Source organism: Belonocnema kinseyi, chromosome 1, assembly GCF_010883055.1.
Source record: "Belonocnema kinseyi isolate 2016_QV_RU_SX_M_011 chromosome 1, B_treatae_v1, whole genome shotgun sequence".
In the NCBI taxonomy this organism is placed as follows: domain Eukaryota; kingdom Metazoa; phylum Arthropoda; class Insecta; order Hymenoptera; family Cynipidae; genus Belonocnema; species Belonocnema kinseyi.
In genome coordinates, this window is record NC_046657.1 from 18,461,222 (window position 1) to 18,480,753 (window position 19,532).

The 19,532-nt window shown below is 35.1% G+C and overlaps 1 protein-coding gene across 2 annotated transcripts in view; it reads left to right on the plus strand.

Moving 5' to 3' along the window:
• The window catches only part of LOC117178386 (protein NDRG3-like), a 193,235-nt gene that overhangs the window by 136,934 nt on the left and 36,769 nt on the right, over nt 1–19,532 (plus strand). For both annotated transcript variants that reach the window (XM_033376045.1, XM_033373222.1), the window contains 2 exons: nt 891–1,090; nt 5,365–5,485. In XM_033376045.1, the coding sequence (XP_033231936.1) occupies nt 895–1,090; nt 5,365–5,485 (317 nt within the window). In that variant the 5' untranslated portion in view covers nt 891–894. The remainder of the gene's footprint in view (nt 1–890; nt 1,091–5,364; nt 5,486–19,532) is intronic.

Sequence of the window (19,532 nt, forward strand, 5' to 3'; positions counted from 1 at the left end):
AGGGAGCTCTTCTTAATATTTTGACACCAAAATCATGTCGATACACCTTACCGACTGCGAGTAAAGCCACCCACGCTTTAACTTGACAGACTGTACACCAATACAGTACTCTCTTGTTATCTATTTATCTGCAGCGATGTAGGAGAGTATAATTCTCAGAATCAAGTATTTAAAGAGTGCCCCTACTCTATCGTTCCTACCTCGCTGTAACACGCTTGTTGGAATACTCGCAGAGTCATAGTCACCTAAAACGCAGAGACCTTAATTTATGCGTTAAAATATGTGTTGAAATACCGTGCCGAATGATCCCGAAAGTTTACTGTGATATAAAATAAATAAAAAAAAGTTACAAGTTACTGATCTATAGTGTTTTTCTAATTGATTGATTTTTCAGTTAAAAAATATTTGTAAAAATTCTGATTTTTATGATTCTTTATGTAAAAGTTTCTTGTTAATGATGTATTCCAATTATGGTTGATAATATTTTAAAAAAACAAGGAATAGGGAAGTGATTTTGTTGTCTGTAAAGTTTAGATTTTATGCAAACTATTTTTTTGTGATAAATTTCTTGAGACAATCGCATATTAAGACTGTAGAAGATTGCAAGGTGAAAAAAAACAGTAGGGATGGTACATTAAACTACATTAACTTATTAGTAAACATTCACTTCATTCAAGTTCTACCATTGAAGAAGAAAAGCATAATAAGCAAATTAAAGATTTGAAAATAACTTTTCAGCCGAATGTGTATTTTACCCAAAGAAAACATCTTTTATTTAATTGAATGGAATAAATCCTACTTTTAAGATGAAACAAAAAAATATACATTGTATGGTTAAATTTAAATATTAATGCTCAAATTATTAATCAATGTAATTTATTCTTTTTTAGCACGATGCCTTCGGACAGTATGGATAATATAGAACTAAAGAAAATTGAACTACAATTCCCAGCGCTAAGGTATTTGACAAGAGACGATGGTTCCGTTCAAGAAGAAAGAATTGAAACAGATAAGGGAACTTTGCTTGTAGCGATTCAAGGCAATCGAGGAAAACCGGTGATTCTTACTTATCACGATTTAGGTCTCAACCGTGAGTATTTCTTCATTTTCGATCTAATCATTTAATCTTTACCCAATAACGTCTTCCAGGCCTGCAACTGGCCTGATTTTCTGGGAGAATGTATATATGTATATAATTATACCTTTTCGGAAGGTTTTTGAAAAATTTATTGGGAATCTCATCCTCGCTCGGCGCTTTATAACATTTAAATCTTAATAAAGACCCAGTGATCACAAAACTATGAAAATCTCAAGAATGTCCTTAGGACGTTCTTAGGGATTTATCAAAGACATCTCTAGGACATCCTTAATTATTTTCCCACTGGGAGGTTTTAATTTCATTAATTGAGATATCTCAGTCCAATAAAGGTCTTTCCATTGAACTCAAATATATGAAAAGGAGAAATTTAACTGGATAGGAATAAAATAAGGTATTGCCATACATGCATGCTTACATTGTTAGTCGAAGGAGACTGCAATCTGAATCTATTGACGCTGTCTAAAAATGCTTAGGATAACTTACAAGCCGCTAGTGAATCTAGCCATAAAGATTCGCATTGCCCGTTCTTGGACCTACGTAACTTCGCAAAAAATTTTTTGATTTCTGGGTATTTTGTCCTCTCCATATCGATGAAATTCGAACTTTATAGACATTTAAAGATTGTCTAAGCTTATGGCGCGTGACTTTTTGTTTTTTATCATACCTAGATTTTTCTCTGGAGTATGCCAATAAAGCTTTGCTACTAAATCTTACTTATCGGCGACAGCTGAGATTGTGGCAATTAAGTTATTATTTACGATATTTATTTTGCCGTTGGAGTATGCGGAGTTCTTAAAAATAGACTCATCGTGTATATAGTCATATTTATGGTTTGCATTTTAAATTATTATATCATACAATGAAAATCAGTCTCTATTCACACTTGTATTCGTCTGCACGAAATGCGAAATATCAACGCGAACCGGAAGATGACCGGACGTCTAGATAATTTAAGTACTTTAAAATTGGAAATTAGGTCTATTGAGCCAACGTTACACGCAACAAGATCGTTAACAACCATACCCTGAAATCCAAGAAAAGTGTAATTGCTTAGAAAATAGTTAAGAAATATCTCTTTTGAAACCTGCGCGTTCGTTGAGAACCTTCTGCGTCCATCTGCCAGAAGTGAAACGTACAAGAACGGGACTACTGTCTTGCGTTCGTCCCCACCGATAAATGGTATCAATATTCGTTTCATTAAATGAGAGCCCAGCGCTAGTGAGAATAATGAGAACGAATGAGAAGAGTTCCTTGTTAGGTTTTTTATCGTCCGATAGGTTGTGAATAAAAACCTTCCAGGAGCGGGATTGTCGCTAAAGAAAGTCAACCTGTCGCTTGAGTGAACCACGCTTTTCGTTTAATGTCTGATAAACTTCTTTCAGCTATTTATATTCTGATTAAATGTGCTGAATTTAATTTTCTTAAGTATCAAAATCGGTCTTCAATAGAGCTTTGTCAGTTTAAAGTAGTTTGAAGCCCTTTTCGGTTTTCTCTGAGTCGGCTTTTATGGAGTTTAATAACTTTATAAAGATGTCTGTTTAAGGCCACAAGTTCCACAAAAAGACAAAAATCCGGTCAGAATTCTGACAGAAAATCATAAAATCAAGAGCAATAACTTATCCCAGCAGTTGAAACAGCACAAAACCAGTTTGATAATAGGCAAAGAAAAAATTTAGCAGTTAAAAAACTAGATCAGATAAAGAAATTCATACGCAGCAAGAGAGAGGCGTGTTACTCACACCGGTGCTATATTGCAACTACGCCTTTCTTTAAGCTGCGTTGCTCTTGGTCTGTTATCTTTGGACTACGATCTATTCCCAGAGCTGAATATGCCTCTTAATCTTTTTTTACCTCCTCAGTAGTGATAGGTGGCCGTTACTCTCCATCCTATTTAGACTTCTTCTAGTGTCAGATAGTCCCCGTATTCTATCAACAACATGCCCCTTGATGGTGAGTAGCTTTGATTTGTTTAGTGTGTGAGGACTGATCTCTCTGACTCAACCTATTTTTATGCTGAGTTGATGCATGTGTCGTTTTGTCTTCTGATCAACCGTTCGTTCTACTTTACGGTTTGCATCTGCCAACGCTCTTACTGCATGACGCAAACTAAAATTGGTATTTGAGAGGTCGGAATCTTCGCGAAAATCTCCACAAAGCTCGTCATCTAGATTAGCCAGATCTTTGCGCCGGAGAAAAACCTTGATATTAATGTTTCTTCTGATCCTAAAAATTGCCCTGGAGCTTGCTTTGCGCCATGTATTTTGCCAATCCATCGTATTGACTATCTCTGCGGGATCGCCAGGTATCCCGGAGTCACTATTTAAGGCAGTTCACCCAGATGCCATTCAAGTTTCAGCACGGCTGTTACGCGTCCGCTTAGGATTATTCGTCAGGTCCATTCTTGAACAATTGTCTGCGACTGCATATTAATTATCGTAACCATATTTAGCAGATAACCTGGGTGCCCCTTCGAAAAACAATTATAACCCCAAACATAGTTGTAGTAAGTTCGGTTTGAATAAATAGGACGTGCAGGTCTCCAGCAATAGGGCGGACGACAATGCCGACTACTCTAGAATGTGGGTAGTCAATCAAGATAGAGTCTATGCGATGGTCCGGAAAAATCTCAATACTTTTGGGTGAACTGATCGAGTAAGGTACGACTTAATGTAGTACTGCGAAACTTTGCCGCTAACCTCTCCAACAGGGGTTATACTAGCGGAGCTCCTACTCTACCGCGGCTAAGACAAGTCAGCAATAGAAAAAGATAGGCTACCCTAAGACCAACCGCGGGTAGGCATCCAATGAAGGAAGAGCTATGCTCAAGGACCAGGAGAAACATCCACATGCAGGTGTTTTAAGTCTAAAGATTTGGCTAAACTGGAATATGCGCTTCGTGGAGATTTGTCCGAAGTGTGCGACCTTTGGATCATTAATTGTAGTGTGTATAATGCAGCGAGAACTACGTTATATGAAAACCGCAAAAAAACAACGATTGTCATAAGACCAGAATACGAATGCATCAATTCAGCATAAAGATAAGCTGGGTAAAACAATACGGATTTTACATTTAGTGTGCAATTTGTGACATAATATCTGGCAGCATTTCATTTTCTAGGGTCTGACAGTATGCGCGCATAATGTGAATCCGTTATTACACACTCAACAAAGCATATTGTTGACAGAATATGGATACTACTATCTCTACTATCAATGACCTGGATTGACTACAGAAGGGCTTTTGATTAAACCTGCCATAGAGCTTTCATGTGTCTATTGAAAACCTTCAAGTTGCTACCACACATCGTAAGGTGCATAGAGAGTTTGAAGCCGCTTTGGAAGACCAGATTTAATAGCACATCTGGAAAACGCCGTGTGACAACTAACAACTTCACCTTTCAGAAAGCTTTTTGACAGGACGACACCATAAACGCTCTGCTCTTTTGTCTGACATTATTGGCACTATCTCTCGCACTTTGCCATTCTGAATGGTACTTATGCGGCAAATCGGAATATCGAAAGCATGTCAGTCCCGTATTTTGTATGGTTGATCTTAAGATCTATGCTGAAAATAAGAAACAACTATATCTAGCTGCAGGGATTGTCGAGAAATACAGTCTGGAGACCTGAATAGAGTTTTGGGTAAATAATGCGCCGCGGTTATTTTGAAGGAAGGGAGACCGAATCTAAACTAAAGTTGGCTTTCCTAAAATCATGCAGATTGAAGTCAAGCGAGGAGTTTCATTTTCGCCTGTAAAGATGGTTTCATTTTCACTTTAGCTTACCGTCGTCAAATTTTAGGTGAAGAAATTCCCGATGATAGCTGCAGAACGGACCATGTACATTCCGAGAATCTAGAATACATAATATCTAGTTTTTCAACTCATGTGGCCAAAGCGTTTATCCAAAGGCATAATGCGGCACTAAGAGTGATTTATTTCTACTTCTGTCCCTCTTACGTTATTATACCCAATACCACTCCGCCAAACAGTGACAGTAGACACAGTTACAGCATACTGTAACCTCCTATTTCACGGTAGGGAGATGTGGTTGCATCTAAAATATTACCGTGATTTCGCCGAGAGTGGGTGCAATTTTGTAGAATTGTAACCGCTTTCGGTGAAATCCCACACTTGACCTTCTGGCAAACTTTTAACTGTGTGAATATAACTGTATATCTTTCTTTGACAAAAGATATAAGCTTCGTTTTTTCTAAAGGTTCCAAAACCTGAACTTATAGTTGCTCCTGCTTGGTCTATTTTCAGATATCTCGAGCTTCCAGGCATTTTTCAATTACATCGATATGCGTGTTCTACTAGAAAACTTTTGCGTTTATCACGTAAACGCCCCAGGACAAGAAGAAGGTGCTCCCACATTACCTGACGAGTAAGTAAAGTATATTTTCTGTTGTCTCAAGGATTTTGATTAAATTCGTTAAAAACACTACCAGTTTTTGCGCTACTACAGTCTTAAAAAACTAAGACCATTCTTGGTGTAACTTCTAACCAAGAATTCAATGGTACTTATTTCTTTTAGCAAGGTGCATTTAGGTGTGACCATATCCTTCGGGGTCATTTTAAGGTTAACTTTAAAAAAATAGAAACCCCCTTATTTGACGTCGGCAATCGAAAGAGCGGTCAATTTTACGTTCAAAAATGTACTCAGGTCGTATGTCATCTCCCTCCCTCTTTCTCTACCCCGTCCTTACTTTTCCTGTCTTTCCTTCCTTCTTTCACTCTCTCCTTCCCCCTCTGTTCTTATCTTTCTCTCTGCCTCCCTATCTCTCTATCTCTTCCTCTCTCCCTCTTGCTCCGACAAGATAATCAACAAGGTCACGTAGCAACTTTTTTATTATAAAATAGAATCGAGTTAAGCCTTTTATCAGGAATAACGACGTGAGCGCAGTAAGTTTTCTTGCATCTAAAGTGTTTTATTATTGTTCGTTGTTTTGCATTTTATAATGCGACACTGGATACAATAATTTTTTTCTGGAAAACACATTTTTCATTTGTTGGAGAAGTTCATACTAAGAATCGATTAAATTAAAATTTCAATAGATTATTTTGCAAACCTATAGCTACTGCATTTATATGTGAAACATTCCACTTCCCAACCATACTTTTTTTTTTAATTTCTGAAAAAAGAAGCAATGTTGAATGGCTTTCATCACTTGACAATAGGAAATTTATACAACTGGAGTGTAGTGACGTGATCTTACAGGGAAGTGAAAAAGCTTTTCAACAAAACATGTAGATGTGGGGCAAATGGAATGGCAACATCAACCGTTCAATTAACTATTAGACGGTTTCATGATTGAGACACTGTAAGAGATGTACCTAGATTAGGAAGATCAAGGTCAAAAAAAAATGAGGAAAACTCATTGAGTGTTTTGTTAGTATTTACCAAAGTTCCACATACTTCTATATGCAAGGCTCCTCAAGAGCAATACATAAGTAAGTAATTTGAATACTGATAGGTATGAGATTATGTTATGATATCAAATAGTTCCTACAATAATAGAGATTACTGGAGAGAACTTTGATGATACAACAGTTTCATTGGATTCATTGGTTTCAACAGAATGGTGCTCCGCCGCAATACGGACGAGACTTTCGCGATAACTTAAATACAGTGTTTGATGATCGGTCTATTGGATGTAGAGGCACAATTGAATTGCGAGCTAGATCACCTGTATTAATACCTCTGGGATACATTTTTTGGTTTATCTAAAAGATTGAGTGTTTAAAATCAAACTTCAAAATTGAGCAGACTTGTAATAAAGAATAATTGATGAATGCAATCTAATTCCTACTGAAATTATCAAAAATGCTGTTGATGGTTTTCATCCTTGGTTGGCTCACTGTCGAGAAGTGAATGGAAACAATTGGAGCATTGGATAAAAATCTTCTCCATTATTTTGCCTATAACTAGAAGTAAGTGGCAAAGGGACTCTCGCTAATCAAGCACCCCAAAACGTGAGAGGCCAGGGTACTCACGCTAATCAAGCACCCCGAAACATGAGAGGCAAGGGGACTCACTTTAATCAACCACCCGAAAACGTGAGAGGCAAGAAGACTCACGTTTCCAAACACTAATTTTTATATAATCTAATTTCTATTTACCTCAAGAAGCATTTTACATTAATTGTATGTACCCGATTTGTTATCGTACATAATTTTCGTTTGTCACAATTTTCATTTGCGATATTTTTTAAATGCTCGAATTTCACCTTAAAAATAAATTTTCTTCACCCACATTTCTATTTGTCATAATTGTTAAGTGTCCTAATTTCTGTGTAACCTTATTTTCATGTGACCGAATTTCCATTTTTCGTCATTTTTATTCACCCTAAATTGCATTCAACCTAAATTTTATGTATCCAAATTTACAATAATGAGAGGTTCCAGGTCAGGAATATCAGAGTTGATCGAAATAAGAACAATTTTCTGTAAACTAAGGAAAATATTAATATTAGGTAGGTAAGACATTGTGGTGAAATATTGTTGACAAAATTTGAAAATAATAGAAATTACGTCAGTTTGAATTTTTTTAAAGAATTTTTTTTTGAAAATACTACATCTCAGACATTTGTCTTATTTGTTTGCCTATCATCCATTATCAACTGTAATACAGGCGATGGGAAGTCCTCTACATAAATATAGATATACAAATATATTGAGACTGAACTTTTTAAATTTCTTTTAAGGTTGAAATAAAAATTAAAAAGTTCTTCACCTAGAGCGGCTTGGATCAGAAGCAGCCAGTGCTCTGATTTTACAATTGTAAATTAGTTAAGCGTCAGATGATTTAACCTACAAATTAGCAAAGAAATAACGTTCAATTAAAAAGCTGGAGAGACTATGTAAGGAGTTGGTTCATTGGGCGGACCCGATCATTTATACACGCACAATCCCGAAATTCCAGAAACATTGACCATTATTATTTGATAAACTTGGTACACTCTCCCCCTTCAAACCGTAACGTCAAGGTGAGGAAAAGACAATTGTAATTCTGAAACAAAATGGGAAAGTTATAATAATGTCAGGCCAAAATATTGCATAACGACTAAATTTATCTAAAATATACTCTATAAGCTTTAAAGTACATGACACATTTAGACAATTTTGGCGGTATAAAATTGATACACAAAAGGAAATGGCGTGTTTCTGGAAATTCAGTTCCGACAAACATATTAACCCTGCATTGCGTTTATTATTTAGTATAAGAATGCAAGACCGTTACAAATGTAGTCGAGTTGCGGGTTGGAACAGTTTTATAATGCCGTTGGACTCGACAAAAACAAAAATAAAATGGGATTCCGTTATAACCAGTTTAAAATCCAAATGCGAACCAGACGATCAATATTCGTCAATTTTCGTCATCTTTTGGACATTGGACGTCTTAATTGTCCTGACGTAGGACGTCCTAGGAACGTCCCAAGGACGTTCTTGGAGTTTTTATAGTCTAGTGCCCACTGCGGGATACAAGAAACAGAAAATCTTATCTGATCGAACTAAAATCAGGAGGGCCTAATGCTATTGCACAAATATAAGTTGCACTCAATATTATTATTCACGAGTAAAAAAAGTGTTTTCGACACATTTTAATTCTTATATAAATAAATTTGAATTAGCCGCTCGAGCGATGCAAAAACAAATAAGGCACGCACCAGTGATAAGAGAACGCGGATATATCTGGCGTGCGCAGTAGTTATTCCTATGTATTTTTAAGGTTATATAACCTCATGTGTTATTCTAACGATACACAGGAATCATTACTGCCCAATTAAAAATTCTTACTAGTTTATAAATATGAACTATTTGAAGCGATATAGGATGCAAATAGATTTCTATGTGGTTTTAAGTGGTTCTTAAGAGCGTTTTTATTTGAATTTGGTTTCTAAAGGTTTGTATTCGGCACTTAAAGGCTACTGGCACTAAAATGAACTTGATTTTTTTTTCTAATAGGCACTGATGTGCTTTTAAAATACGACTGGGAATATTACGACGCACAAGATTCTTCTCTATGTGGCTCTATGAGGTTTTTAATAGTGAGGTGAAATTCAATTTGTCGAACTAAAATTTGAAGATATGCATTGAAAGTGGCCCTAAAGGAATCTATTAGGTTCTCCTTTTTCACGAATAACACAAGGTCATAACTGCTGCTCTATCGGGTACTATTAGGAATTTGAATGTTTCATCAAAATTAAATTAATTAGGTTGAAACTCAAGATAATGCTTTCAAAGTGGCTTCACGAGCTACCTATGAGGTACTGCTTTCTCATGAATGGCACAATTTTAAAATTGCTGTTCTAGGAGGTGCTATTATGATTTCTAATGGCAAATCGGGATTAAATTAATTAAAGTCTAAACTCAAAATAATGGTTTCAATGTGGCTCTAGGAGGCACCTATTAGGTTCTGCTTTCTGGAAAATGGCACAAGTGCAAAATTCCTTCTCTAAGAGGTTCTGTTAGGAATTTACATGGTAACTTGGATCTAAATCAATCAGATATTAAAACTAAAAATAATTCTTTCAAAATGAGGCACCTGTTAGGTACTGCTTTTTCACAAATGACACAAGTTTAAAGTTGCAGTTCTAAGAGGTTCTATTAGGATTTATAATGGCAAATCTGGAATAAATTAATCAACTTTTAACTGTAAATAATGATTGAAACGTGTCTCTACGAAGCACCAATTGTGTTTTGTTCTTTTTCTCTAACTAATGCTTTTAAGGTAGCTCCACGACGAACTGATTAGGTTCTGCTTTCTCGCGAATGACACCACAAATACAAAATTGCTTCTCTAAGAGGTTCTGTTAGGAATTTACATGGTAACTTGGATCTAAATCAATCAGATATTAAAACTAAAAATAATTCTTTCAAAATGAGGCACCTGTTAGGTACTGCTTTTTCACAAATGACACAAGTTTAAAGTTGCAGTTCTAAGAGGTTCTATTAGGATTTATAATGGCAAATCTGGAATAAATTAATCAACTTTTAACTGTAAATAATGATTGAAACGTGTCTCTACGAAGCACCAATTGTGTTTTGTTCTTTTTCTCTAACTAATGCTTTTAATGTAGCTCCACGACGAACTGATTAGGTTCTGCTTTCTCGCGAATGACACCACAAATACAAAATTGCTTCTCTAAGAGGTTCTGTTAGGAATTTGCATGGGAACTTAGATTTAAATTAATTTGTTTGTTTCTGGCGTTTCCTTAGCATAGAAAACAATGACATCATGAAGATTTTAATATTTATCGATGTCATCTTCGGATCTTCTTCCAGTGTTTGACGGTTTTACATGAGTTATGAACTCTAAGAGTAACAATTTTGTGTTTTTAGTTTGAAACGGATTTTTATTATAAAAATAAGAATTCCATTTCTTCTTGAAAATAGAAAGAAAATAGGAGTATAGTTTCTCCTGCACTATTTGGCTTTGTTCACCATTTATTTCAGATAAATACCCATAGCGATCATTTTTTATAGGGGAAATACATAAAGCGCTTTCTCAGGCTCGAGAATTAGCCCACGTATTACTCAAACAAGCTTTTCTCCTACAAGTCTAAATTGCTTGATTTCATATTTCAACCACAGAATATAAATGTGTAAATACAGAATCAAACATACAGCTTTTTTCAAAAATGATATGGTTCTTGTTTTATTCCAATTAATTGAAAATTAATGCATTTTATGCGCCTGAGAAGGAGAAAACTGTCATGATGAGTGTACCCCTAGCGAACGGAATATCGGCGTGGATCATGTCTTATTTAAACAGTGGGAGGTCCAAAGTGTTATTTTTTCGACGATACTTTAAATATCGTAAACTGATGATCGAGCCCAGGATTTAGATTGAGTGCCTGTCATGCCTCACTCAATTTTCCTATTGTTAAAGGTTACAGCCAGTTTAGAGAAATTAAGAATGATTAGATATTAAGGAATTTAATTTTAATATTTCACAGTGGGCAACAAACTTAAGAATGTCCTAGAGACGTCTTTGGGATATCCGTAAGACGTCTTTTATAACATGTCTTGGTCATCTCAGGGATGCTCTTAAATGTAATGAACCAAATGCATAATATTAATATTAAATTCCTTAATATTCAATCCTTCTTAATTTCTCTAATCCAATTGTAATCTCTAAAATAGGAAAATTGAGTGAGAAATGAAAGACCGTTCGCCATGGATATACTCATGGTGGCAGTTTGCTTCTTCCCAGGCACATAAAATATATCCATTTTCAAGTAATTGAAATAAAACAAGAACCAGACTATTTTTCGAAAAAAGCTCTTTGTTTGATTCTGCTTTTAGACATTTATATTTTTTTGTTTAAAATATGAAATCATACCATTCAGAATTTCAGGAGAAAAGCTTGTTTGCCCAGTGGGCAAACAAATTAAGGATGTCCTAAAGACGTCTTTGGGATATCCGTAAGACGTCTTTTATAACATGTCTTGGTCATCCCAGCGATGCTCTTAAAAGGTCTAATTTCAGTACGAAAGATGTCCCGAGAACGTCCATGCCTTTAAGCTGTCTTTAGGTCACCTTTAAGGCATTGGACGTCTTAGAGACTTTAATTGGCCTGCACAGGACATCCTAGGAACTTCTAAAGAAATACATAGGATTATTAATATTATTAATATTATAATATTTGAACTTTTCGAATGAAAAACAGTGAAATTAAACCACAAAATATGAATCTTGAAACAAAATATTTTATCAATTCTGACCAACAGGACATGCATTCCCTTTAACAAGCGTTGAATTCAGAAAAATTAATTTTTTAATTTTAATTTAATTTTAATCGCGTATTCCTATGAATACGCGATTTTTCCTCTGTCTAAAAATCACCATTTTAGACACCTCACCCAGGTGCCATTCAGCTTTCGGCGCGGTTTTCACACCTCCGCTTGGGGGTTAATTCCTTCGGGACCACTCATGGACAATTGTCCGCGACTGCCTATTTTTTTTTTTTGTATTCATATTCAGCAGTAGCCCTTGGTACAGGGACCCTCTATCCGCAACCCGAGGACGCGTTCGGTGGCTTTGTCATAGGCCCTTCGGTTTGATTCTAGAGGAATCAAAATCGAACCGAATAGTAAAATTTACTTGCAATATAATTCTGAAATAAAATAATTACTTTAAAGTTCTCTACCTGTATCAAAAGAGTGACATATAACCACTAACAATAGAATTTATTGAAATAAAGGTGCTCATGATTTAGATAATTTTATCATGAAGGGAATTACATCTTATAGCACGACAGTTGGCATTGAGTAGGTTTGAATACAGTAACAAGAAAACATTGACTCAAAATATGATCACCTGAGTAATAGGTATAGAGGGCACTTCTCAGTGGGCACACAATTTGGCGACGTATTAACGACATCGTTACGACAACCTTACGACATCCTATGTCCATGTCGTTTCGGTGTCTTTGCGATATCGTAAAGACTTTGTCAGATCATACGACTTATTTACGATACCTTGAAGACACCTCAACGAAATAGACATAGGATGTCATAAAGTAGTCGTCAGGATATCGTAACGATGTCGTAAAGACGTCGCCAAATTTTGTGCCCACTGGATTACCTTTTCTGTTAAAATCGAAAAAATTATTTTTTGTATTTTGATAGGTCGTTTGTTCTTTTTCCCTCCTAAAGCACCAATCACGTAATGAAAGCGTTTATCACTTACTGGATGAGATAGAAAGTAGCCCATATAATTGTCCAGCATAGGAATGGAGCCGCGGTAATTAAAAAAATGGAAGCGGAGGACACCGAATATATACAACAGTAAAAGTTATATTCGTAACAAAATTCCCAAAAATGATAAATCATCTGAAACGATAATTATTCAATAAAAGCCGCGCTATAGCGCGACTTTTCTATAAGGGGGCAAGTGTAACAATCGGTGATTGTTCAATGGCTGCTGTATCGCCCGCAAGAGGCAGCTTCTCCTGAGCGTTTAAAGAAGTGCTATACATTTGAATGAAAGTACGCGATGGTTTCAGAAACTGTACGGAATTATATGATAAAAAAAATTTTTTTAAATTAAATGATAGGGTTTTCAAATTTAAAGTATTGAGAGAGACTTGGTATTTTTACGATAGCGAACCGACTCTGTAGCATAAGAAATGTACAAAGTTGTTAATTGGTTTACTTTTATGATGAGCTCGTGACTTTAAAATCAATGATTATTGTTTTAGATCTTATTTTTAAGCTTAACATGGAATGCGGATGTGAGAATGGAAGAGCGTGTTTTTAAACGAATTTCAACAGGATCTTCACTAAAAAGGGTTCAGCTAGGTTTTGAAAAGAACATCGAAGTTTCTGGGGATTTTCATAGTTTTATGTCCTCTGGGTGAGTAATAAAAAGGCTAATTGTCAAGGCTGAGAAAGCACCTTAAGGGGGGCACTCTCTATGAAGGCTTCAAAAAATTAATTTTTTTATTGCCTAAATTTATAGTTTAAAACTTGAGAATACAATGAATTGAGCGATTTTCGCGAATTCTAAAAAAATGACGTCCCGTGAGTCCTTGAGCGTGAATCGTTTCTGCTTCGCTTGGAATCATGATCCAACCCAGTGGGCACAAAATTTAGCGACGCCTTTACGACATTGTTACGACATCTTTACGACAAATTTGAGACATCATGTGTCCATGTCGTTTCGGTGTTTTGCGATGTCGTAAAGACATAGTCAGTTCATGCGACTTATTTACGATGTCGTAAAGACACCTCAACGACATAGACATAGGATGCCGTAAAGTTGTCGTAAAGATGTCGTAACGATGTAGTAAAGACATTGCCAAACTTTGTGCCCACTGGGAACAGATCGATGTCCCGTCAATACGATGCTCAAGTACGTTCGACTTCTAATACCCCTACCATACTCGCTGCATTAGCGCGAACGGAACGTAAAGCCAACTGCCTGAAATACTTGAAAAAAGAAGTCGACGGGAAAACTAGAATTATACGTTTTTTGTTTGCCGAAATTTTAAACACGAAACATTTTTTTCAATATGTTAAAAATCAGTGTAGACCATTACTCATAAACTATTTTACCGATCAAACTCATATTTGGCACACATTTTCATGATACTTTCAAGTGGGCACAAAACTATGAAAATCTCAAGAACGTTCTTGAGACGTTCCTAGGACGTTCTATGTCAGGCTAATCAACACCTTTAAGACATCCAATGTCCTTAAGATGATCTAAAGACGTCTTAAAGACATGAACGTTCTCGGGACATCTTTCGTACTGACATTAGAGGTTTAAAGGGCATGCCTAGCATGACAAAATGACATGTTATGAAAGACGTCTTAGGGGGCCAAAGTTGGGCATTTTTTCCGAAAAAATCAACTTTTTTGTTCTAAGGCCACTCTTTCAGCCAATTATCATTATTTTTGCAATCTTATTCGCTTATCCATTGACCACATGTATATACCAATCAATATTTTTGTTCAAACTGTTAAGAATAATCCCACGAGGTGCTGGAGTGTACACCGCATTCGTCCTCCCTTACGGACAGTTCCACGGCAACTGTTTATGTGTTCGCCATTTTTTATTTCTTAGGCAACAAAAATCGTTTCTTAAATTATAATTATATGATAAAAAGCACCTATGACCCCAAAAAAATATATATACATTCCTTATCGTGAAGAAAATTACGAAAATCGACTAAGATTTGGAGTTCTATAGGGAGTGCCCCCATTAATAAAAATGGATCCTCCCAGTGGGCAAAAAAATTAAGGATATCCCAGAGACGTCTTTGGGACATCCCTAAGACGTCTCTTATAATATGTCATTTAGTCATCAAGTCATCTTAAGCACATTGGACGTCTTAAATACGTTGATTGGCCTGGCATAGGACGTCCTAGGAACATCCCAAGGACGTTCTTGTGATTTCCATAGTTTTGTGCCCACTCGTAGGCAAACCTTGCTCTGTGGACCACCCTCAAGCGTTATGAAGGCCAAATCCGTAGAGTTCTGTTAGAAGGAGTTGAGATCTTATGTCATCTTATGTCCATGTCATTTCGGTGTCTTTGCGATGTCGTAAAGACATCGTCAGGTCATACGACTTATTTTCGATATCGTAAAGACACCTTAACGACACGGACAAAGGATACCGTAAAGTTATCGTAAAGATGTCGCAACGATGTCGTAAAGACGTCGTCAAGCTTTGTGTCCACTAGGTATCTACTGTGTATATTGTAAAACTTGAAATGAAATTTACTTGTATCTATTATAAAAAATGAAAACAATGAGAAAGAAATAGAACGAAGAAAGAATTAATAGAAAAAGAATTAATTGGGTGAATATAATATTTAAGTTATATCATAATACATTTAATTATATCTTAAATAATAACTATAGGTTTATAGATGCTTTTAGCAAGCTGTGCTAGGCAGTATATACCACTGTGATCATGAGTGATGAATGCTCCCTCCACCCGATAACTCAGAAGAGGGAGGACCTTTTACCCTAATAACGTAACTATTGTATGAGAAAGACATTAAGATAATATCTAAATTGTAGATAAAATGCGAATATAATTATTAGTTCATATAATTTGTTTAAAACACTAACAAATATGTTGGAAAAGCCGTTTTTTAATAGCACGTCACCCCTCGACTAATTTTAAACGTTTTGAGTGAAAGCAGAATGTATTTCTGTGCAAAGTAGGCCGAATCTGTTTATAAAATTTTTTTATAAGATCAACAAATATGTTTGAAGGAAAAATATTTCTGACGAAACAGCACTATTAAATCAATTGAAAGTAGTTTTAGTCAAAACTAAATACGGCACTGCATGCAGCTGTAAGTAATGGATTATGTAAATTTCTCGGATGAAGACATAGCCTAAACGAACTATTTTTACTTCAGAACCTATGCCTGAATTAGATCCGGATGATTTGAAAAATGTAAATGTTAGCTGCTTCGACAGGGACTAATCTTTTACATTTATGTGAAAGCTTTCGTACATTTTCTTGTCGAGCATCTGTACGAGGAAGTTTTTGACGTGTGCTTTCTTCATTAAAGCTAAAAATGTTGTTTCTTTTTAATTACAAAATCTAGCTTTCTTTAGTTAACTTATTTTATGTGAAAATGTTTGAAATGAAAACTATTTTGCAGGTTTGAATATACACCATTTAACCCACGGCATTAGCTACGATTATTAGCTTAGATCATTAGCTTAGAATTTGGTCTATGGAGGAATCCAGATGCCAGGCCATTTCAAACGCGAATAGCACTCGGAAGGATGGCCATCTGTGACGTATAACAGGGTTGCGTATTCGTTGTATTTAGCTACGACTGGCGGACCAATGAACGGAGAGGGTAGGCTACAGCGTACCCTCACGCTGCAGCGTTAACATTTTTAAAAATACAATATCTGTCATTAACATAAGTTGACGGCGACTTTAAGCGTTTTTTTCTGTAGCAGCATACTATTTGAGTGACTGCAGATGCGCTTGAAATCGCCTTCAGCCGAAGTTATTACATTTTAAAAATTGTTAACACTGCAAAAAAGCTATTGCAATTATTTCGTGACCATCTAACGTCAATTTTAACGTAGGATGTGTGCATTTAATAGCTAAGCTTGAATATCTGTCTTTGAACTTTACTGTCGATAAACCGGCTGAGTTTTGAATAGGTTTTTCTGCAGTTTTTCTCCTCCCTGGACAAACGTCCAAGCTAATGCAAGTTCTTCTAATACGGTCGGATGGACCCGCGGATTATGACTGCTTGCAATTAAATACATACAATATATCTACGCCCACCTTAACGAAAGACAAAATTTTCTCACTCTCATCCCCAGTGAATTGGAGTCGCCAAGAAGTTCGTGATTTAAGAATTAAATAATACTTTAGCAACCAGGTGGGCCGCAAAACTAGGCCTGCAAATGCAGTTTTTGTCCTAACAAGGGATCGAGATTCACCATGTAAGATCACGTTGGATACGGATCTCAGCAAATTGAGTTGCGAAATGGGTCGAATACACTGAAAGAAATGAATTGCAGGTACAATCATATTGCGCGTTAGATCAGCCATCGATATGTCTATTCCAGCCACACAGATTGCTGATTTAACCCGTAATATATGTGTACCAGCAATTCATTTCTTTCAGTGTAACTCAATATAAAAAAGCAAATAAAACCAGAAAGCTGATAAACCATGTTACTGAAATGATCCACCCTCGGCACATCGAGACATTAAGATCAACAATATTGGATAAGATTATGGGCTCCCAATTGCAGAAACTTGATGTTCTTACAGCCAGACTGCGCCGCACAGTGGTCTGGAATAGGAATTTACTCTTCATAATCGCCCACACGTCGTATTTCTTAACCGTATATAGTGACAAAATTGACCTTTTTAGCTTTGTGAATTTTTATCTCAAGAAAATATACAGATAGAATCTCACTATCAGCCGGAATTATTGCACATGCATTCATAGAACATAAATGATTTTAATAATATTTAACTTAATTATTATAAACAATTTCTATAAACAAATTCTTTATAAATGAGTTTTTCTCATAGCTGACTTGATTTTTCTGAACGAAAGTGATTCACAATTGTCTTTAAAGCCATTTATATACTTTAAGCTTTATCAAACATAAACAATATAGATTGTTTATAACAATTTAGTTAAACAAGTCTCCGAATTGGCTGTTCCTCGTAGAAAAAAATGTTTTTTTTTCCTCAATAATTATAAGAGTGACATTTATTGCGGTGACTAACCAACGAAATTAAATAAAGAATAATTTATATGGTTGTTATAAACAATTTTAGTTAACAAAACTATGATTTATTTTTTTACATGCAAAAAGGATGGTTTTCCTCTAAAATTATCCGACAATAAACTAACAGTGATTCCAAAATTGGATGTGGGACATTAAATAATAATTTGCGTGATTGTCAATAACAATTTCTGTAGCAAACTGTCCATAGCAATAACGACGTACTTGCGTTTTTAGAAGTCACCTATCTTTCATTTGTTTCATGCAACTTCCTGAAAAATAAATGAGGAACAAGTGAAAATAAGGTGCAATAACGCTGTACTTGCGTATTCAGAAGTCACTTATCTTTCATTTGTTTTGTACGCAACTTCATGAAAAACAAATGGGGGAAAAGTTATGGAGAATTTTATACTGCCAATTGGCATGTATTCCGAAGAAGCTTCTGAAGCCAGGAACAAGGATATCAAGTACATTCGACAGTTCAACACACACAAAATTTCTCGATTGCATACTATGCACGACCTAATTCACAAACTCCTTGAGTCCTCAGATCTTTTCATTGATTGAAGAAAAAATAACTTTTTTCTATGACCAGCCGCAGATTGTCACGCATTGTTTTAAAATTGTTATTAACAATTACGCAAATTATTATTTAATGTCCCATATCCAATTTTGGAATCACTGTTAGTTTATTATCGGATAATTTCAGTGGAAAACCGTTCTTTTTGCATATAAAAAAATAAATCATAGATTTGTTAAAAAAATTGTTTATAACAATCATATAAATTATTCTTTATTAAATTTCGTTGGTTAGTCACCGCAATAAATGTCACTCTAATAATTATTTAAGGAAAAAACATTTTTTTCTACGAGGAAACGGCCGATTAGGAGACTTGTTTAACTAAATTGTTATAAACAATCTATATTGTTTATGTTTTATAAAACTTAAAGTATATAAATGGCTTTAAAGACAATTTTGAATCACTTTTGTTCAGACGAATCAATTCAGCTATGAGGAAAACTCGTTTACAAAGAATTTGTTCATAGAAATGTTTATAAAAACAATAGTTGTTAACTCATGTTAATTTTTTTGTTACAAATTATGACTCTTATGAAAAATATTAGCAACTAGCGTGAAATAAACGATTTTTTCTATGATAAAAAAACACTAATGAGAATTTGATTATAAAAATTGTTTATAATAATTAAGTTAAATATTATTAAAATCAATTATGTTCTATGAATGCATGTGCAATAATTCCGGCTAATAGTGAGTTTCTATCTGTATTTTTTCTTGAGATAAAAATTCACAAAGATAAAATGGTCAATTTTGTCACTACATTTGTTTATATATTGTTGCTCTGTGAAAAAAAAATTATAAAAAGCAAACCACAATTCTCTTAAAAATTAATTGCTGAGCATTTCTAAAAAAACTTTTAAATTGGTTAAGAAATACGACTTGTGGACGATTATGAACAGTAAATTCCTATTCCAGACCACTGTGCGTCGCACAGTGAGGTGAAATCGGAAAACGAGGTTCAAAATGACATTTAGAACGCAATTATGCACCGATTTTAGAACTTTTTTTCTTGAAAAATTCAGAACTAAATTTTTCAGAAAATGGTGAGAGTAGATTTTTTATTTTTTTGTTTATTTAATTTTTATTTTAATGCAAACATCGAAAAAAATGT